The 22,753-nt window shown below is 41.4% G+C and overlaps 1 protein-coding gene across 5 annotated transcripts in view; it reads left to right on the top strand.

Annotated features, from left to right (window-relative positions):
- LOC128703002 (uncharacterized) overlaps positions 1-22,753 on the top strand; it is an 805,350-nt gene that overhangs the window by 642,196 nt on the left and 140,401 nt on the right. For all 5 annotated transcript variants that reach the window (XM_053797525.2, XM_053797523.2, XM_053797522.2 and 2 more), the window contains exon 6: positions 7,964-8,159. In XM_053797525.2, the coding sequence (XP_053653500.2) occupies positions 7,964-8,159 (196 nt within the window). The remainder of the gene's footprint in view (positions 1-7,963; positions 8,160-22,753) is intronic.

Raw genomic sequence — 22,753 nt, 5'->3', positions numbered from 1 at the left:
CTTTGTCTATTCCCCAGCAGTATTTTGTATGTCGTTAATGGAGGCCTTTATCTGTATACTGGACTTTTTCAAGTACGCGAAAGAACCCAGTGTTGGGCGAAACGTTGTGCAAATAAATATCACTGTTTTTTTCATCAGGTGTCGCCATTTTGTAATTATTTAAACCAGAGGAGTGTTGCCGTGTACGTCCCTACTTGCTGTGAGGATTTTTTTGCGGTAAACCCTAGTGGGTTTACCGCTTGGTTTTGATTATAATAATAATGGTAGGGGGTAGAAAGAAGGCATGGATAGCAGATAACAGTGTATGATAAATTTAGAAAACCGACAAGTTGAAGAGTAAGACATTTGGGCAACAGTTGGGTGTCTTTATTGTTGAAACGGTTCTCCTACACAGTAGTCTTCTTCAGTCAAATACAGAGGGATCCGTAGTAGTGAAATAAAGATGATGTAATCAGTTCATCAGCCTTGGAGAAGAGTGTTTGAGGTGGTCAGTCCCTCAACCTGGAGAAAAGTTTAACTCCATGGTCTGAAACGATGTTCCAGACCATGGCAGCCATATTAAGATCCCCCGTCAAGGGATGCATCATAATAATAATAATAATAATTAATAATAATAATAATAATAATAATAATAATAATCACATTAATCTCATTACACTACACTCAACATTCGTTGAGTGACAGTCAACGAATGCTAAGTGTCATCGAGTACTTAGTGTCAACTAGTGTTTGTCAGTGTTTAGTGTTACTCAGCAGGTGTTGAGGGAGAGACAGGGTGTCTCACCAATGATACATAAGTATGTGGAGAGTGTAGCCACAACGGTCCTTAGATTCGTGTGACGAATGTACACGACTTCTTGGTCTAGGACCGGTCCTCGGGGGAAACGGGAGGGGGAGCTGACCCACGGAACACACTCCAGGAAGGTAGGTAGATAAATAGGTAGTGTTGTGTGAACTGATTTCTTCCTGCCTCGATATTTCAACATTCCCACAGCAGGCAAGACTAAATTCGTATAAAAAATACAAATTTGACTCTCCGAATTTCCTGCTGACAAACACATGATAATACACAGCAATATATAGACTTACGTAGTTTATGTAGCCTATATATTAGATGTAGTCAGTGTGTAGGTGGGAGGACTTACATCGTAGAATAACACATGTGCAACATCTGGGTATCTCTGTTGTAGACGTTTCGCCAACCAGTGGCTTTATCAGTACAGTACAATGACATAATGTGAAGACAGTAGAACTGTATACAAAAGATGAGGTAATGAGTCCCTCAGCCTTGGAGTTTAAAAGACATTATTCATCATAAAGTTACAAATGAAGACAATGGAACTCGTTAGCAAACAAAGGGAGACAACAGAGGTCAGCGAGAGACTAGCTCACTTAAGATTTATTATACTAATAGCAGGAGTGTAAGAAATAAGATGAGCTAAGATTAATTGCAAGTGCAAGAAACATAGATATTATTGCTATAACAGAGACCTGGCTCAATCTGAAAGAGAGATGCCTTCTGAATGTCACATACAAGGCTATAATTATTCCACACTGATGGGTCAACAGGAAGGGTGGTGGAGTAGCGATGTATGTCAGAGATAATTTAACTTGTTGTGTTAGACAAGATATAAAATTAACTCAGCCACAGAATCTGTGTGGATACAGCTTCTCGAGGGCCGTGAGAAACTAATCTTGGGTGTAATTTACAGGCCCCCAAACCTTGATAAGGAGTGCAGTAAACTTCTATGGGACGAAATTCGTAAGGCATCTACATATGAAAATGTTGTGCTAATGGGAGATTTCAACTTTAGACAAATTGACTGGAGCAATTTGACAGGAAATTTAGAGTCAAGCGACTTTCTTGATACGATTCAGGACTGTTTTTTAAAACAGTTTGTAACAGAACCAACTAGAGGAAATAACCTGCTTGACTTGGTTCTTGCCAGTAGGGAATCACTAATTAATAATCTTGAGGTTAATGATGAACTCGGGGAAAGTGATCACAAATCACTCAGTTTTAATATATCATGGAATTACCCTAATAATGGCATTCAAGTCTCTCCCAGTCTTCTGCTTGGCAGATTTCATAGGACTAAGAAATTACCTGGGTGGGCTGAACTGGAATGACCTGACTATGGGTCAGGTAGGTGGTGATGGTTGGCGATATGACGTTTTCCAGAGCATAGTTCTAGCTGCTCAGACAACTTATGTTCCAAATAGGGAAATCAGATCAAACAGAAATTATCCTAAATGGGTAAATAATAGATTAAAACATCCCATTGGTCAAAAGAGAGGCACATATAGGCGAATCAAAAGAGGAGAGGGGCAGTTAAGCGATTAATATTTTCAGTTAGAAATAAAAAAGGGAATAAGAAAAGCAAAGAGAGATTATGAGGTTTAAGTCGCAAGGGAATCGAAGACTAACCCAAAAGGATTCTTTCAGGTATACAGAAGTTTGATCAGGGACAAGATAGGCCCACTCAAAAGTTGCTCGGGTCAGCTCACTTACAGTGATAAGGATATGTGTAGAATTTTTCCTCTCAGTTTTTACACAGGAAGATACTAGCGATATTCCAAATAATAATAAACTATGTAGAACAGAACGATAATAAACTATGCATGATTAGGGTCACAAGTGACATGGTCCTTAGACAAATAGATAAATTAAACCCTAACAAATTCCCAGTCCCTGATGAACTGTATGCAAGGGTTCTAAAGGAATGTAAAGAGGAGCTTGGCAAACCTTTGGCTAATCTTTTCAACATATCACTACAAACTGGCATGGTGCCAGATAAGTGGAAAATGGCAAGTGTGATACCTATTTTTAAAGCAGGTGACAGGTCCTTGGCTTCGAACTATAGATCAATAACCCTAACCTCCATAGTGGGAAAAATTATGAAATCAATAATTGCCGAGGCAGTTCGTAGTCGTCTTGAAAGGCATAAATTGATTGATGACTTAAGCACAGTTTTACAGAAGGTCGTTCCTGTCTTACGAATTTATTAACTTTTTTCACTAAGGTATTTGAGGAGGTAGATTATGGTAATGAATATGATGTTGTGTATATGGACTTCAGTAAGGCTTTTGATACAGTTCCACATCAGAGGCTGTTGAGGAAAATTAAGGCACCTTGAATAGAAGGAAAATTTTTTTTCCTGGATAGAGGCATGGCTGACAGATAAGCAGCAGAGTTTGCATAAATGAGGAGAAATCAGAGTGGAAAAGTGTCACGAGTGGTGTCCCACAAGGGTCAGTGTTGGGTCCCTTGTTCACAATCTACATAAACGACATAGATGAAGGAATAAATAGAGACATAAGCAAATTTGCTGATGACTCCAAAATAGGCCGTCCAATTAATTCTGACGATGATATTAGAGCACTCCAGGAAGGTTTAAATAGACTGATGCAGTGGTCGGAGAAGTGGCAGATGCAGTTTAATATAGATAAATGCAAAGTTCTAAGTGTTGGACAGGAAAATAACCATGCCACATATAAACTAAATAATGTAGATCTTAATACTACTGATTTCGAAAAGGATTTGGGAGTTCTGGTTATCAGTAATCTGAAACCAAGACAACTGCATTAGTGTTCGCAATAAAGCTAACAGAATCCTTGGCTTCATATCATTATGTGATTAGTTTTGCTGATGATATAATGATTCACACCACCGGATTCTCCAACACCCAAAACATTCTTAATCATGTACTAGCCTCGTGTCAGGACCTGGGGTTGATAATCTCTACTGATAAAACAAAGATACTCAATAGGCGTCCTCCTCGACAGAGAGGCACAGTTCGTCAGATCCAATTGCATGATGGGTCTCTTCTAGAATATGTAAGCAGATACAGGTATCTAGGCTTTGAGGTTCCACTACTTGGACCTATTGTAACAAGACTTTGTCGCCAATACAAAGAACGACTAAGAGCACTTAGAGTTGTGGCAGGGCTTCACCCCAGGTATGGTGCTAATGTTAAAATTGTGAAAATGATGTATCTTGCTTATATTAGATCATTGGTTGATTATGCTGCGCCACTAGTTGCTCTTGTGTCTGACTGGAAGCTTGGAGGGCTGGAAAAACTGCAGAACGAAGCAATGAGGATCATCCTAGGATGCCCTCGTACTGCCAAAATTTTAAATATGCAAAAAGAACTTGATATTCCAAGCATCAGAGATCGTGTTACTGAAAGAAATATCCTAATTGGGGTTAATATGCTCAGGCAAGCTCATTCAAACCCCTGCACAGAAGCCCTCCAAACTTTCCTCAGCACTGGTGAACACTCCTCCAGATGGATCGAAAAGACTGGAACCGACCTCCGCATGAATCAGATACATGATCTATGTCGAGTAAGGCAACAGCGGCACTTCTCCGCTCCATGGAATATTACCCCATTCCAAACTACCATTCCTCCATTTCCCCCAAACTACTTCTTAAATCACAACCAAAACTTCGCCTTGAAGCCAAACATGAGGCCTTAAGCTGTATTGATAACTTAGTCACACAGCACACACTCTCGCAAATTATTTACGTTGATGGTTCTGTTCACCAATCCACTGGTGCAGCTGGTAGTGCTGCTGTTGTCGTACAGAGTGATGGCTCTCTTAAAGAAATTGGAGCACGCATCAATAATTGGGCCTCTACCCTTCAGACAGAACTGTTTGCCATACTCCTTGCACTGAAATGCATCTATGTATCAAAGATTGACAGTTTAATTGTAACTGATTCTCTGTCATCCATAAATGCTCTCAACTCATTAAGCATAAATTGTGGCATGCTTGTGTCAGAAGCCAGACATAGGTATGGTAGGATTGTGGACAGTGGAGTCAGAGTGCACATGCTGTGGATTCCATCTCACATTGGTCTTCAGATGCATAATAGAACTGATAAATTGGCTAAGCTGTATGCTTTCAAAGAGGGAGTAGATTACAATCTTGGCTTGTCAGGTAGTAGTTTGAGAACAATAATACGAAAAGAACTTCAGCTGAATTTTATGGACTTAAGGCTCAGGGAGATTGACACCAGTGAGTCCATCTATCATCATTCTATCATGCAGGAGGACCCACATGTCTATGGTGCATCCAACAAAATAAGCAGACTCTTGGATGTCACTACCGCCCGGCTCCGGCTGGGTTACAAGTATCTTTGGCAGGTTAAATCACCACCACCAGATGTAGACCAAACGAAATGTAAACTTTGCCAGATGGATTATTGTCACACCCTGCGTCATTATGTACTGGAGTGCGATAAAATTAATGAATTTAGAAACAACTCACTCAGAAGTGTTCAAGAAATGGCTAAGTATTTTATCCACAGTGGTATATTACATACCATTCTGGAGAAATACCCTGACTTTGCTAGCTGTAAATAAAGCATTACCACATATGTGCATGTGTGTGTGTGTGTGTGTGTGTGTGTGTGTGTGTGTGTGTGTGTGTGTGTGTGTGTGTGTGTGTGTGTGTGTGTGTGTGTGAGTGTGTGTGTGTGTGTGTGTGTGTGTGTGAGTATGAGTGTGTGTGTGTGTGTATGAGTGTGTGTGCATGTGTGTGTATGAGTTTGTGTATGTGTGTGTGTGTGTGATTATGTGTGTGTGTGTATGAATTTGTATGTGTGTGTGTGTGTGTGTGTGAGAGAGAGAGACTCAGCAATCAACATTTGCACCAATAACTCACTACAGTTGTGACCGGGTGTGGAAGTGTGAATTGCTCATTACTCTAAAATTTGTTCATGATTGCAGCCATGTATACACGTAAGTAACCATTCTTACAGTATTCATTACCTTTGTAACTTGTGAGTTCATTACCTTTGTAACTTGTGAGTTCATTACCTTGTACCTAGTTCAGCCATCAAAACTTTGGAGCCCGGTCCCTGGACCCATTGTGTACCTCTGTAATCTGTAAATACCTTTGTAACTTGTCATGATTGTGACTAGACCTACCTGGAGTTCATTACCTTTGTAAATTGTGAGTTCATTACCTTTGTAAATTGTGAATTCATTACCTCTGTAACTTGCTCAGCTATCAAAACTTTGAGGCCCAGTCCCTGGACCCATTATGTACCTCTGTAATCTTTTGACTACCGCCCACTGGATGGGTATGGGGTGCATAATAAACATATTAAACTAAACTAAACTTCATATCAAGACGCATAAATAGTAGGAATTCTCAGGTTGTTCTTCAACTCTATATATCCTTGGTTAGGCCTCATTTAGATTATGCTGCACAGTTTTGGTCACCGTATTACAGAATGGATATAAATGCTCTGGAAAATGTACAAAGGAGGATGACAAAGTTGATCCCATGTATCAGAAATCTTCCCTATGAGGATAGACTGAGGACCCTGAATCTGCACTCTCTAGAAAGACGTAGAATTAGGGGGGATATGATTGAGGTGTATACATGGAAAACAGGAATAAATAAAGATGTAAACAGCGTACTAATATTACATAGCCAAGGCAATGGTTTTAAGTTGGAGAAAATCAGATTCAGGAAGGATATAGGAAAGCACTGGTTTGGTAATAGAGTTGTGGATGAGTGGAACAAACTCCCGAGTACAGTTATTGAGGCTAAAACGTTGTGTGGTTTTAAAAATAGGTTAGATAAATACATGAGTGGGTGTGAGTAGGACCTGACTAGCTTATGCAAATAGGTCTGATTAAGTGCTCCTCGCATGGGCCAGTAGGCCTGCTGCAGTGTTCCTTCATTACTCTTCTTATATTCTTATTTTTCAAAGCTGAGGGACTGATAACCTCATCTTTTGCATATAGTTCTGCTGTCTTCCAGTTATGTCCTTGAATTTGTGTTGATAAAGTCCCTAGGTGGCGTAACGTCTGCAAGAACGATAACCAGGTGCTGCACATGTGTGTAATTTTCAATCAGATTGTTGGTGCCGGTCACACACAGTGAAATATAGACACAACAGACTGATCAGTCACCCCTGCTGCTATATGTTACTATTTAATATCATATATAACATTCTATAAATACACAGAGACGGTACCAGGAGATATTCCAGCCTACATCATAACCTCCATTACCTTCACAAAGTCCACTTAATAACAATAATTATTATTATTATTTCATTATTATTATTATAACCTCTAGCTTCCCAAAGTCCCACAATAATAATAATAATAATAATAATAATAATAATAATAATAATAATAATAATAATAATAATAATCTTCAACTTCCCAAAGCCCCCTCAAATATTAATAATAGCAATAAAATAAATTAATTACTACAAATAATATAATAATAATAATTATTATTATTAGTTATTATTATTATTATTATTATTATTATTATTATTATTATTATTATTATTATTATTATTATTAGTTATTATTATTATTATTAGTAGTAGTAGTAGTAGTAGTTATTATTATTATTATTATTATTATTATTATTATTATTATTATTATTATTATTATTATTATTATAATAATGCTGATTGAAAACAAGTGTCGTAGCCTGGTCCTCCTTCAGAAACCAGACTGTTGCACCTAAATGATAAATCACTCTGACATTTTTCGGTTATCCTGGGTAATTTACACTATGATGATTATATTTATGTGTACCTGGTCATAAATAAACTTACACTGTTTTCCTAAGTGTGTTTTTGTTGTGTCTCGTAGCTGGATTGGTAGTGCAGTCAGCTCACACACTAAGGTCCGGAGGTCGATCCCCGGTACGGGTGGAAACATTAGGACGTGTTTCCTTAAGGTACCTGCTGTCCATGTTCACCTAGCAGTATAATAGGTACCTGGGTGTTAATCGACTGGTAAGGGTCGCATCCTGGGACAAAACTGACCTAATTTGCGGGAAATGCTCAGCATAACAAGCTACTTTCTATATAGTAGTATGTTATTGATGTCAGCTATGGTCTGTATACCTTGTACATGTACTGGTAGAAATAAAGACTATTATATTCTTGCCAGGACTAAAAATGTTGGTATTGTTTCAGGTATCGGCCAACGACACACTGACCAGTATAGCGGCCAGGTTTGACACAACGCCCTCAGAGCTTACCAAACTGAACAAGCTGTCTACCAGGTTTGTGTACCCCGGCCAGGTCATCTCCGTTCCTGATAAAACTGTAGCCATCCTTGATGACAAACTTGAGCGACGGCACCTGGACTCCACCCAGAACAATGAACACGGTGAGTACATGACGATCAAGTACTAGAGAGTCTTAAGTGGGCAGCACTAGTGGCAGTAGTAGGCAGCACCGGCACTAGTGACAGTAGTAGGCAACACCAGCACTCGTGACAGTTTGTAGTAGGCAGCACCAGCACTAGTGACAGTGGTAGGCAGCACCAGCACTAGTGACAGTAGTAGGCAGCACTAGTGACAGTAGAAGGCAGCACTAGAGACAGTGGTAGGCAGCACCAGCACTAGTGACAGTAGTAGGCAGCACCAGCACTAGTGACAGTAGCAGGCAGCACTAGTGACAGTAGTAGGCAGTACTAGTGACAGTAGTAAGCAGCACCAGCACTAGTGACAGTGGTAGGCAGCAATAGCACAAGTGACAATAGTAGGCAGCACTAGAGACAGTGGTAGGCAGCACCAGCACTAATGACAGTGGTAGGCAGCACCAGCACTAGTGACAGTAGTAGGCAGCACCAGCACTCGTGACAGTTTGTAGTAGGCAGCACCAGCACTAGTGACAGTAGTAGGCAGCACCAGTACTAGTGACAGTGGTAGGCAGCACCAGTACTAGTGACAGTGGTAGGCAGCACCAGCACTAGTGACAGTAGTAGGCAGCACCAGCACTCGTGACAGTTTGTAGTAGGCAGCACCAGCACTAGTGACAGTAGTAGGCAGCACCAGTACTAGTGACAGTAGCAGGCAGCACCAGCACTAGTAACAGTCTCTAGAAGGCAGCACTATTGGCAGTCTGTAGAAGACAGCACCAGCTAGTTCCCTAGAAGAGAAGAGAGAGAGTTGTTAGAGTTAGAAGGGTCTCTCATTCTCTTTTTCAGGGTTTTATAAGGTTAAGCTTACTGCTCCTGGCTTTATTTACAAGCTAAGAGCTGCTATCTACGTTAGCTCATTTGAAACCCTTTTTATTGTTATGAAATACTCAAATATGGAACACGATGAAGTTGGGCCAGTGATTTCATTTGGTCAGCTGACTTTATTTCTTAGATGCCGTTATGCTGTACGAACATGTTCTAGACACGAATCATCCTGGGAATAAACGATCTCAGATTAATTGATGTTCTGGAGAAGGGTACAGAGTGAGGTTGCTGCTTGCTGCCCGTCTTGTTGTGTAGAAGTTCACTTCTCACAGTCCTCAGAGTGAAGATAAATGTGTAATAATGTTGATAGAATTACAGACAATATGTAAAGTAAAAGGACACAAGCGCAACTAATGTGACATTTTATTGTGGCAACGTTTCGCTCTCCAGGAGCTTTGTCAAGCCGTTACAAACAGTACAACGAACGAACGAACAAGTTCAGGTAAGATTCCAATGGGATGAGCGAGGAAGACGGGACAGACGAAGAATAGTGCTGGAGAGGAGTGTTCTTAGTCGTAGAAATAGAGCCAGGGCTTAACCCAGCAGCTAAGGCGATCGTGGGGCAGACTTAAGAACAGGAATAGCAGGGACTGTTGCATCGAACTTGTGGTAGTTGAAGTCTTGAATCTTAAGTAGCTGGCAGCAGGCTAGGTCACATCAGAGGGTAGAACACATATGGGAGTTATATGAGTAACTGAGGAGGCAGGTTAGCAATGGAGCCATTTTCGAACTTTTTGAAGCTGCTCCTAGATAGGTGGTATAATTTAGCCTTGTTACTGAAGGTGAAACGTAGAGGCTTGATGAACTCAAGAACTTGGGTGAGTGTGAAGTGAAGTGGGGATTCACAGGCATACTTGACTGTTCCAGCACCGAGGCTTTTGTAGAGTTCAATACAGGTCATGGTGTCAGTATTTGAAAAAGTGTAGAAGGTAAGGTTTTCCCATGAGGGTTTACTGGAGTCGTCGCTATCTTCCTCTTCTGGAGTGGAATCATTGGGCGAATCTACAATGGTGGTAGCAGGTGATTGAGGGTCGACACGACCAGTGGAGAGGTGTAATGGTTGTGTAACAGCAGGCTGAGAGAGGTGGGAGACGGTGGTTGAGGCAGCATGATCAGCGTTGTCGGCGGTGGAAGTGGTTATAGAAGTTACAGGAGCAGTTGCTTGGGCAGGAGACAGATCTGCAGGTGCAGTAAAGTTCAGGGCGTTGGGAAGGATCTTGAGGATGTCTGCTGAAGGTGTGGAGTCCGGAAAATTGAAGGCAGGCATGTTGTTCAGACGGAACAGTTCGTTAATAGTGGTGTTGAAAGTGCCGGGGTTTGCTGCGTTTGCAAGGTGTGCATACACCATGCAGTACAGCATCTTGGAGGGAGCACCGTCGGGGAGTGGAGAGAGGGAGTTGCTGGGCGATGGTGCCTGTAGATTGGCGTGTTGAGTCTTGGTGGTGTCGGTTTGTGGGTTGGTTATTGCAGCGTATGTCGGTGAATTGGAGGTGTTCTTCAGAACTTTAGTTTTCTTCGATATGATTTCTTTCCTGAGTAGGCACTTAGCTGCAAGGGTATGATGATTACCCTTGCTGTTAAGACATGTTGGTGCTGTAGTAATGGTGCAGGATCTAAAATAGTGTCCATCATTCCCACATTTTGAACAAAACTTCTTATCCTTGACGGGGCAGTCCTTGGTGGTGTGGTTATAGGAGTAGCAGGTCCAGCAGTGGGAGATGTATGTGAAACGTTTTTGTTCTATATGACTTGGGTGAATGTGGTAATATGAGATGGCCAGACCGTCAGAGAGAGCTTGGGCAGCCATGGAGACGTCTGAGAATGTAATCTTTAGCATAGATGAGGCGTTAGGGATCTTGGAGATGCTGTCTACCGAGGCCCACGTGTTTTGTTCCTCAATAGATGTCTTCAGTGCTTCAGTAGAGAGAGAGGTGACGATATTGTCAAGTCTTTTCACAAAGACCGAACGTTTCGACTTTAATAATGGAGACGGGGATATAGTGAATTGTTGTGTTTGTAGGGTTCTGATTGAAGAGTCGTCCATTAGTTTTGATGCTTCCTTGTTGTCTGTGCAGACGACAATGGAGTCCTTCAGAGAGTGGATTGCCGTAAATTTGACCTGCTCCTAATGGCGGTAGCTAAAGCTAGCTTCGAGGAGTCATTTATTGCACCATTCACAGGCTTGATTTTCAAACGATGTGTCAACATTGTGAAAAGGATGTGACGTTTGTAGAATATAAATTCCCCACCCCTGCAGGGTCGAAGGGAGGCTTCTTGAGCATAAAGCAACTGTGTGATGATTTTCAAGGCAGAGTCAGCTCGAAACTAGATCCTGCAGAAGAAAGCGTGCCTAAGGGACAATCAGGAGTTCTGGAATGTGTACCTCAACTGAGATGGAACACAAGAGGAAAGGATGATACTGAAAGAGAGGGTGAACGTCGCAAGGGGGAATGGGAGGCAAGGAGGGTGGGGAGCAGGAGAAATTAAGCCCAGGTGGAAGAACAAACACAACTCCCTCCAGTACCACCCACAGAAGGAACACAACCATGGCAGTCCTAAAGCAATCAAACAACCTAACCCAAAACCCACTCACTGTACCCTCTGCCCCCATCCCCCTCAGCACAAACCCCACCCCCACAGAAACCCACAGTAACCCACACATCCCCCTCTGCACAAAACCCACCCCCACAGTAACCCCCCCTCACAAACCCCACCCCCACAGCAACCTACACACTGTACCGTCTATCCCCGTCCCCTCACCACAGCCCCCACCCCCACTGTAACCCCCCATAGACCCTCTCCCCCATCCCCCTCACCACAACCCTCACTAAAACCCCCATAGGCCCTCTGCCCCCACCCCCATACCACAGACCCCACCCCCACAGCAACCCCCTATAGGCCTCTGCCAGGGCACCTGCTCCCCCTAACCCACCTTTCTCCCCAGACCACAGTTATAGAAAAGAAGTTGAAGGTTTGGTGCACAAACGCAGATGGAATAACGAATAAATGTGAGGAGTGGCATGAAAGAATCAAGGAGATGTCCCCAGACATTGTAGCAGTTACAGAAACAAAACTCATTGGGATAATAACAGATGCAGTCTTCCCACCTGGATATCAGATCCTGAGGAAGGATAGGAGCAGAGGGGGAGGAGGGGTTGCACTGCTCATAAAAAAACGATGGAAATTTGAGGAAATGGGAGCCATGGACGAGATTGGAGAAAGAGAATACATAGTAGGTACACTTTAGTCTAGGGAACACAAGGTAGTCATTGCAGTGATGTATAACCCACCACAGAACTGCAGGAGGCCAAGAGAGATAGGATGAGTGCAACAAAGCAATGGTGGACACACTAGCTGAGGTGGCAAGAAGGGCTCACTCAAGTAGAGTGAAGTTACTCGTCATGGGCGACTTCAATCACAGGGAGATCGATTGGGAAAACCTGGAGCCACATGGGGGTCTCGAAACATGGAGAGCCAAGATGATGGATGTGGTGCTGGCAAATCTCATGCACCAACATGTTAGGGACACTACCAGAGAGAGAGAGGGGAGGATGAACCAGCAAGACTGGATCTTGTGTTCACCCTGAGTAGCTCAGACATTGAGCACATCACATATGAAAGGCCCCTTGGAACTAGTGACCATGTGGAGCTAAAAGTGGAGAGGGTAACAGGAGTAGAAAGGGAAAAGCCAAAATTATAAAAGAGGGGACCACACAGGAATGAGGACCTTCCTACAGGAGGTTCAGTGGGAACAGGAGTTGGTAGGAAAATCAGTAAACGAAATGATGGACTTCGTAACAACAAAATGCAAGGAGGCAGCAGAAAGGTTTGTTCCCAAGGGTAACAGAAATAATGGGAAGGACAGAACGAGCCCTTAGTTTACCTGAAGGTGTAGGGAGGCAAAAACTAAGTGCTCTAGAGAATGGAAAAAGTACAGAAGGCAAAGGACTCAGGAAAATAAAGAGATTAGTTGATGAGCCAGAAACGAGTGTGCACAGATAAGGAGGGAGGTGCAGCGGCAGTACAAAAACAACATAGCATGGAAAGTCAACTCTCCCCTGAAACTGCTTTACAGCCACATCAGGAGGAAGACAACAGTCAAGGACCAGGTAATCAGGCTGAGGAAAGAAAGTGGGGAGCTCAAAAGAAATGACCAAGAAGTATGTGAGGAGCTCAACATGAGATTTCAGGAAGTATTTACAGTGGAGGCTGAAGGGACACTGGGAAGACAGAACAGTGGGGTACATCAACAAAGGATATACCAACAAGTGTTGGATGAATTACACACAACTGAGGAGAAGGTGGAGAAGCTCCTAAATGACCTTGATACCTCAAAGGCGGTGGGACCAGGCAACATCTCTCCATGGGTCCTTAGAGAGGGAGCAGACACACTATGTGTGCCACTAACCAAAATCTTCAACACTTCCCTTGAAACTGGGCAACTACCTGAAGTATGGAAGAAGGCAAATGTAGTCCCTATCTTTAAGAAAGGAGACAGAAATGAAGCACTAAACTATAGACCAGTGTCACTGATGTGTATAGTATGCAAAGTCATGGAGAAGATTTTCAGGAGGAGAGTGGTGGAGCACCTGGAGCAGAACAAGATTATAAACAACAGCCAGCACGGATTCATGGAAGGCAAATCCTGTGTTACAAACCTACTAGAGTTTTATGACAAGGTAACTGAAGTAAGAAATGAGAGGGAGGGGTGGGTTGATTGCATTTTCTTGGACTGCAAGAAGGCCTTCAACACAGTTCCTCACAAGAGATTAGTACAGAAGCTAGAGGAACAGGCACATATAACAAGAAGGGCACTGGAATGTATCAGAGAATACCTAACAGGGAGGCAACAGCAAGTCATGGTCCGTGATGAGGTATCACAGTGGGCGCCAGTGACGAGTGGGGTCTGTTACAAAAAACGCGATTCTAAAAGCTTAGAGATCTCCAGTGAATACTAGAAAGGACTGCCCTTCTAGCATCCAGCCTGTTACTGGGTTTTCGTAACAGTTAGTCAGTATCCTTGTCCAATTATCCATTAGAATTCAGTATATTTCAATAGTGCTTCAGGATTACAACTGGTAGGCTACTAACTAGAGAAATTAAAATTTAATAAATTTATTAAGTCTAGAGGTATATTATCAAATTAAATTAAATTAATAATAATCAAAATAATAATAATCAATTCTCTCGTGTACAGTATTATTGTGCCGAAAGCACATATCACATTTATAATTCTTAAGTACCGTCTGGTACATTAACATTTAATAAGATATTACAAATATGTACAAGTAAGTTTGTGTGTATGTGTGTAAGTGCTCTAAGTAGTTCGCTATGTCTCAAGACTCGACTAGACTTAAAAGTGACTGACAAAGTCCTCAAATAAACTAACTTCTTGACCGACTGGCGACCAGAACAGTCTGCTTGAACAAAAAAGAATGCTAAGCCCAATAGCAATACAACAAGCAACTGCGACACAATCAGGACAAGGAGATAATATAACGACTCTAAGTAGGGATCATCAGCAGATCCTCCACAAAAGTCACAAAACTCCCATACTACTGAATCTAAGTTCAGCATAAGAAAATCCCCGACTGTGACAGTACACAGATACCAGTATAAATTATTTCAGAAGCTACAGCTCAGGACCTGAGTTGCTCAGAGTGTCTATGCGACACACAACCTCAGTACAATGTCGAAAATCACTATGTCTATACAATGTTCTGTGAACAGAGTTCTACAGAACTAACAAGAATAATGAGACAGACAATCTGTCCAACCACCAAGAGAGTCTAGACCAGACTGAATACTTCAGGCGAGGTGAAGACACCCCCCCCCTCGATCACGCGATAGCTCCATGGGTCGCTGCAGCTCAGAAACAGAAGCCGGCAGGGAAACGAGCGAAGAGCGATAATTACAGTAGTTAGACTATCAAGACTTGAACTGAACACATAATATGTAACATCCTACCTAACAAAATTTAACTAAGTCAAATAATAATATAAAGCAATATATTTACGATTTAGCTATTATCGCAAATATAAGCAATATAAAATTATATGAAAAGATAATAATTATATATATACATAATAATCATTGCAACCAATTCAGGGGTTGCAACACCCCCCAACACGACAAACAGTCGCACTAGGAGTTGCATTAATGTCTTTCACATTACTGATTACTCAGGTTACATTACTAATTAATATAAACATTAATCAGAGTCACTCTTGTGCCAAGCACTTCTATAATTTCACAGCGTCTATACAATAAGATATGCCCCTAGTACTAGGGCAGTACACAGTATCGTATCTCCGCATACTCGTGGTTATGTACATCAGTGTAGAGACAGGATAGCGTACACAAGCCTGACACGATGAGGCTCGATCATAATAGAGGAGAATGCATTCCACTCTTAAGTAGTGGTTGTGGAATGCGAGGCAGTATGGACTTCTGAGTATGAAACAGCTTAAGGAGTGTAGTAAGGGGGGGGGGTCTGAGGCAGGACAGTGTTCCGCCAAGCAGTAACATCGCCCACATGACACTACCCACTCATCACTCAGCTTATGTCTCCTCCTCATACACAACACTACTGTGAATATAAAAATATAATAATTAGACATGAGTATATATAGTTAATATGGGCTGGAGGGATTAAGTTACTCTACTGAATTTGATATAGCAAGTAACAAAAGGTATTTGGGCATTAAAATTATGTTAATTTAATGTAACTGATAATTATTAAGGACGTGACAGAGCATCAGCAATTACATTACAATGACCACTTATGTGTTTTATACTAATAGAATAAGGTTGGATTCTGAGGGCCCACCTCATGATCCTAGCATTCTTACTCTTCATAGTGTTAATATAAGTGAGTGGATTGTGGTCTGAAAAAACGTTAATTTTAAATGGGGAAGTGCCCAAATACACGTCAAAATGTTCCAAGGACACCACAAGAGCTAGAGCCTCTTTCTCAATAGTGGCAAAATTTTTCTGGTGTCATTTAAGTTTAGATGAATAGTAACATATAGGATGGAGAATGTCAGTGGATGTTGACTGTTGGAGCAACACAGCACCCACTGCATAGCCACTCGCATCTATATGTAAAAAGAAGGGAAGATTGAAATTAGGACTTTTCAACACAGGAGCAGAGGATAGCAAGCGCTTCAACCTTTTGAAAGAGTCTGAACAATCTCTAGTCCAGGTGAACTGAACTTTGCTACTAGTAAGCTTAGTGAGAGGAGCTGCAATCTGAGAAAAGTTTGGACAGAACCTGCGATAATATCCTGCCATACCCAGAAATCTCTGTACTCCCTTCCTATCCTGTGGCACTGGAAATTCAGAAATTGCACGAACCTTAGCCTCAGTAGGAGCAACCTCACCTTGGCTGATACAAAAGCCTAGATAGGTAATCTTGGCTTGACCAAAACTACATTTAGCTAAGTTGACAGTGAAGTTGTAGTGCGCCAGTCTCTCAAACAATGCTCTGAGACGCGTCAAGTGCTGTTCCCACTTGTCACTGTACACCACTAAGTCGTCAAGGTAGGCTTCTACTCCTAAGTTGTGGGTCAACTCATTCATTATACGTTGGAATGAAGAAGCTGCGTTACATAGGCCGAAGGGGGTGACGAGGTAGTTAAACAATCCATCTTGAACAGTAAAAGCAGATATTTCTTGAGCATGTTCAGTAAGCGGGACTTGATAATAGCCTCGTAAGAGATCTAAACGGCTGACAAACTGGGCTCCTGACACACGGTCAATAAGGTCGTCAATGCAAGGTAGAGGATAACCATCAGGCAAGGTGACAGAGTTCACTTTCCTGTAATCAGTGCACATCCTGAAACTACCATCAGGTTTAGGCACTAAAATACAGGGAGATGCCCATGGACTTTTACTGCGCTCAATAAGTCCGTGAGATAACAGAAAATCAACCTCTTCTCTCAATGCTTTATGCTTTGTTGGACTCATCCTATATGGTAATTGCTTAATGGGTGATGCTCCCTGTACATCAACGTCATGTACACCTAGAGTACAACATTTAGGAACATCACTGAACAATTCAGGGAAATGCAAAATCATGTTTTTAATATCACCAGCTTTATCAATCCCAAGGTTACTAAGAAAATCGTCTAGAGACTGTAGAGTCACTGAATTTTCTAAGCGCACCTCTATACCTCTAGAGATGTCAGGTAGACTGACGTTTTCTTCCTCTGTCCTGGGAAGAATAGATGTAGTAGGTAGAGGACTAGCGTAGTAAGTCTTAAGCTGGTTAACATGGTACACATTATTAGATTTCTTTTTCCCAGGCGTATGTACCAAATAATTTACGTCGCTAAGCTTTTTCACTACTTCCAGGGGACCATCATACCTGGCTTGTAGAGCATGACCTGGTACTAATTTCCGAGCCATCACCTTATCTCCAGCTTTAAAAGAGCGAGAGACAGCACACTTGTCATATTGTTGCTTCATTCTAGCTTGGGCTGAAACTAGGTTTTTCGAAGCTAGCTCTCTAGCGGCTGTCAAATGTTGCTGCATTAATGAAGGTGAAGTACTCAATGATGGATTTGATTTTCCTGTCCACACGTCTTTTAACACTGCGAGAGGACTACGCACTTGGTGTCCAAATATTAATTCAAAAGGACTAAACCCGAGACTTTCTTGCTCACTTTCTCTCATAGCGAACAGAAGAAAAGGTATACCCTCATCCCAGTCTCTAGAAAAATGTTCACAATAAGCTCTCATCATGGACTTCAGTGTCTGATGAAATCTCTCTAGAGCACCTTGTGACTGTGGATGATAACTGGTTGAAAGTACAGACTTTATTCCTAGGTGGGATAATGCTTCTCGAAAGATCTTAGAAGTGAAATTAGATCCCTGATCTGATTGTATCTCTCGTGGCAGTCCAACCTGGGAGAAAAATTTCATCAGCGCTTTCACAATAGCACGAGCATTAATTTTTCTCATAGGAATAGCTTCGGGATAGCGTGTTGCAGCGTCCATAATAGTAAATAAGTATTGGTTTCCTAGTTTGGTTCTAGGCAAAGGACCAACACAATTAATAATAAGACGTGAGAATGGTTCACCATCCACGGTGATAGGAATGAGAAGTGCAGGTGGAGGTGTGTGCGCTGGCTTGCCTGTCACTTGGCACGCGTGGCAACGTCGCACATGATCAGCTACTGTTTCCTTCATCTTTGGCCAAGTAAAATGTTTTGCCAGTTTACCGAGTGTCTTCTTGACACCCAAATGTCCTCTTATGGGACTATTGTGAGCAAAATCAATGGCTTGTTCACGAAATGTAACTGGTAACACTACGAGATGCTTGACTGTGGTGGAAACACTATCAGCTGACAACTTACATGTATTTTTCTCCATCAGTACACCATTACTATAATAGTAACAATTATCGAGATCCTTTGCTTCACTCTCAGTAACTGCTATATCTCTCAGTCTTTCCAGTGACTGATCAACAAACTGATCCTTGATTAAATCATCATGAGTTAGAAATTTAACGTCAGTTGTGTCCTGACTAGGTTGATGACACGGGGGAGTTGGTGTTAATGATCCTGGGCGCAGAGCGTCACTAAACAACATATTCAAGCCCAAATCATTGTCATCCACTAACTCAACGGGAGACAAGGATGGTTGTTGAATCTTTGACATAGCTCTAGTAATTGCGCTGAGAGGAAATAAAATAGGTTTCTCTTTACAAGATTCAATGGCATAATTATCATCAGTGTTATTATCAATCACAAGTGGTTCTTTACATATACCAGCATGAAGGATATCGTTCCCTATCAACAGGTCCACTGACCCGATGGGAAATACACCACTGGATATACCCACTGAAATATAGCCAGTATAATAGCTTGTTTCAATGTAAACTTTGTGAAGAGGTACTTTTATAACAGCCCCACCATAGGCTTCTAACAATACATATATCTTGCAATAGGTATCATCAGTTATGGGCAGTACATCTTCTCTCAATAAGGTGAGATAACTGCCAGTGTCTCTGAAATAAATTATCTCAGTTAGATGTGATTCATCAAATCCTACTTTACCTCTCGAAAAGTAAGGACTCATCGCTGAACGAATCTTTTCGTCAAATACACTTTCTGACGCTAGTCATCTGTCCTGAGTAATATTATCTAAAACAGTAGGATCAGAGGTATTACTAGGATTTTGGTGCCTTTGTTGCTCGGAAGAAGATACGACTTGTGTGGGGGCGCCAGCCATACGACTGCCTATCGTATCTCTTTCTAATTTATAGCAATACTCTCTAGCATGTCCTTTTCTGCTACAATAGGTACATTTAACTTTCTTCTTCTCGATATTAGATTTCTGTCTAGCCACAGAGACAGATTCAGGATTGTAAGTTTTCCTGGTAAAGGTATGAGAAGTTACAGTAGCAGATACATCAGGCCGGCAATGAGCAGCTGATTTAGGTTGCCATCTTCTAGAACAATCTTTAGTTATCTTGTTTCTTTGTGTTTTAGTACGTATAAGTTTGTGAGAAATCTCGTAATTGTCTGCTAATGCTGCAGTTTCCAGAATATTCGAGGTAGTATGATCAATCAGTTATTCTTGTATGTCAGCAGACATACATTTGTTGAACTCTTCGTGTAGTAACAACTGAACAAGGCTGTCGTAGTTGTTACACTTGGCAGACCTACACAACCTCTCAAATGCAACTTTTTTCTCACGAGCAAACTCTACACAAGTTTGATCTTGCCGTCGTTGTAACGTACGAAATGCACATTGATAACTTACGGGTAACAAGTTATACGTCTCTAGAATAGTTTGTTTGACAGCGTCATAACTAATGTACTTAGCAAATGGTAAAGCAGCAGTACAAGTTTGAGCTCTTCCTGTCAAAGCTGTGTGCAACAAGGTAGCCCAGTGCTTATGTGGCCAGTTCATAGCACGTGCCTGGTTCTAAACACATCAAAATAGGTGTCTAAGTCACTCTCAAAAAAGTTAGGAACCATGGATGCAGCTTTCTGCACATTAAATGCATCCTGTGATCTATCAGTCTGTTGTCTTCCCAGATGAACATTTTCTCTCTGGAAATCTTCGTTCAATTTCCTCTGAGCCTCTATTTGTGCAGTCTGCAACATAATGAGACGTTCTAACCTCTCAAACTGTTCCTGAGAGATAGGACCAGTGGGTAATGGAGGAGTGGGGAAATTAACACATCTTTCTGGACGATTCATAGGTCGGACACTTTGTCCAGACGTCTCTAGAGAGTCTAGATCTGGTCTAGGATAAGTAGATACAGGTGTAGTATACACTGTACTAGTATGTGGCTGCATCAAGCTAACAGTTAGGAGGGAAGGCGTGAGCGAGAACTGAGCTACACTAGGCTCAGACACTAGGCTCACTTCTGCCTTAGTTGCTCTTTCTTCTACGTCATCAAATAGTCATGCTTCCTAATTGTGACACTAGGCTTTCTGAATCTGAATCATAATCAGACATCTCTGTATGAGCAGGAAACAATATATCTTTAATTAACGCTCTGATAGTTTCTGCGGTGTAATTCCTGTTATACGTCACACCGAGATATTTGGCTACTCGCCAACACGTCTGAAGTTTTAATGTACTTAACTCAGACAAAGTCAGAGTATCAATTAACTGTTTCACTTTGGCATACATCACGAAAATAAATGTACTACGAGAGAGTGATTATGAGAAACTATAATCTTAATAGGAATTTTAGTGTTGGTGGTCTTAGAGTTAGAACTCAAACAGTATTTCCATCTCCTTGGATCAAGAGACTCAGTCAGGTACATACATCCACCTGGTATGTTGTACAAGACTAAACTCAAAGTCTTCAGATTAGGAAAGTACTCAAAGTGTTTGATCATAGAGTTACTAGTATGTCAAACTGGACAATTTCTCCAACACCTTGGATCAAAAGCATCCCAGACAGGACCCCATTTGTTACAAAAAATGCGATTCTAAAAGCTTAGAGATCTTCAGTGAATACTAGAAAGGACTCCCCTTCTAGCATCCAGCCTGTTACTGGGTTTTCGTAACAATTAGTCAGTATCCTTGTCCAATTATCCATTAGAATTCAATATATTTCAATAGTGCTTCAGGATTACAACTGGTAGGCTATTAACTAGAGAAATTAAAATTTAATAAATTTATTAAGTCTAGAGGTATATTATCAAATTAAATTAAATTAATAATAATCAAAATAATAATAATCAATTCTCTCGTGTACAGTATTTTTGTGCCGAAAGCACATATCACATTTATAATTCTTAAGTACCGTCTGGTACATTAACATTTAATAAGATATTACAAATATGTACAAGTAAGTTTGTGTGTATGTGTGTAAGTGCTCTAAGTAGTTCGCTATGTCTCAAGACTCGACTAGACTTAAACAAGTGACCGACAAAGTCCTCAAATAAACTAACTTCTTGGCCGACTGGCAACCAGAACAGTCTGCTTGAACAAAAAAGAATGCTAAGCCCAATAGCAACACAACAAGCAACTGCGACACAATCAGGACAAGGAGATAATATAACGACTCTAAGTAGGGACCATCAGCAGATCCTCCACAAAAGTCACAAAACTCCCATACTACTGAATCTAAGTTCAGCATAAGAAAATCCCCGACTGTGACAGTACACAGATACCAGTACAAATTATTTCAGAAGCTACAGCTCAGGACCTGAGTTGCTCAGAGTGTCTATGCAACACACAACCTCAGTACAACGTCGAAAATCACTAAGTCTATACAATGTTCTGTGAACAGAGTTCTACAGAACTAACAAGAATAATGAGACAGACAATCTGTCCAACCACCAAGAGAGTCTAGACCAGACTGAATACTTCAGGCGAGGTGAGGACACCCCCCCCCCTCGATCACATGATAGCTCCATGGGTCGCTGCAGCTCGGAAACAGAAGCCGGCAGGGAAACGAGCGAAGAGCGATAATTACAGTAGTTAGACAATCAAGACTTGAACTGAGCACATAATATGTAACATCCTACCTAACAAAATTTAACTAAGTCAAATAATAATAATATAAAGCAATATATTTACGATTTAGCTATTATCGCAAATATAAGCAATATACAATTATATGAAAAGATAATAATTATATATATACATATATAATAATCATTGCAACCAATTCAGGGGTTGCAACAGGGTCCCACAGGGGTCAGTCCTGGGACCAGTGCTATTCTTGTTATATGTGAATGAAAAGACGGAATGGATAGACTCAGAAGTGTCCGTTTGCAGATGATGTGAAGTTAATGAGGAGAATTAAATCAGATGCAGACCAGACAGGTCTACAAAGAGACCTGGGCAGGCTGGATGCATAGTCCAGCAACTGGCTACTAGAATTTAACCCCACCAAATGCAAAGTCATGAAGATCGGAGTAGGGCAAAGAAGACCGCAAACAGAGTATTGGCTAGGAGGCCAAAGACTGCAAACTTCACTCAAGGAGAAAGACCTAGGAGTGAGTATAATACCGAGTACATTGCCAGAAGCACACATTAACCAGATAACTGCTGCAGCATCTGGGCACCTATGGGCACCAGTAAGGAATCATTCAAGACTATGTTAGGCCCATACTAGAGTATGCAGCACCAGTTTGGAACCCACACCTGGTCAAACACATCAAGAAATTAGAGAAAGTGCAAAGGTTTGCAACAAGGATGGTTCCAGAGCTAAGGGGAATGTCCTATGAAGGAAGGTTAAGGGAAATCAGTCTGAC

The sequence above is a fragment of the Cherax quadricarinatus genome, chromosome 86, assembly GCF_038502225.1.
Source record: "Cherax quadricarinatus isolate ZL_2023a chromosome 86, ASM3850222v1, whole genome shotgun sequence".
NCBI classification, from domain to species: Eukaryota; Metazoa; Arthropoda; class Malacostraca; order Decapoda; family Parastacidae; genus Cherax; species Cherax quadricarinatus.
The sequence above is the reverse complement of the archived record's forward strand: the minus strand, read 5'-3'. Positions and strand labels throughout refer to the sequence as shown.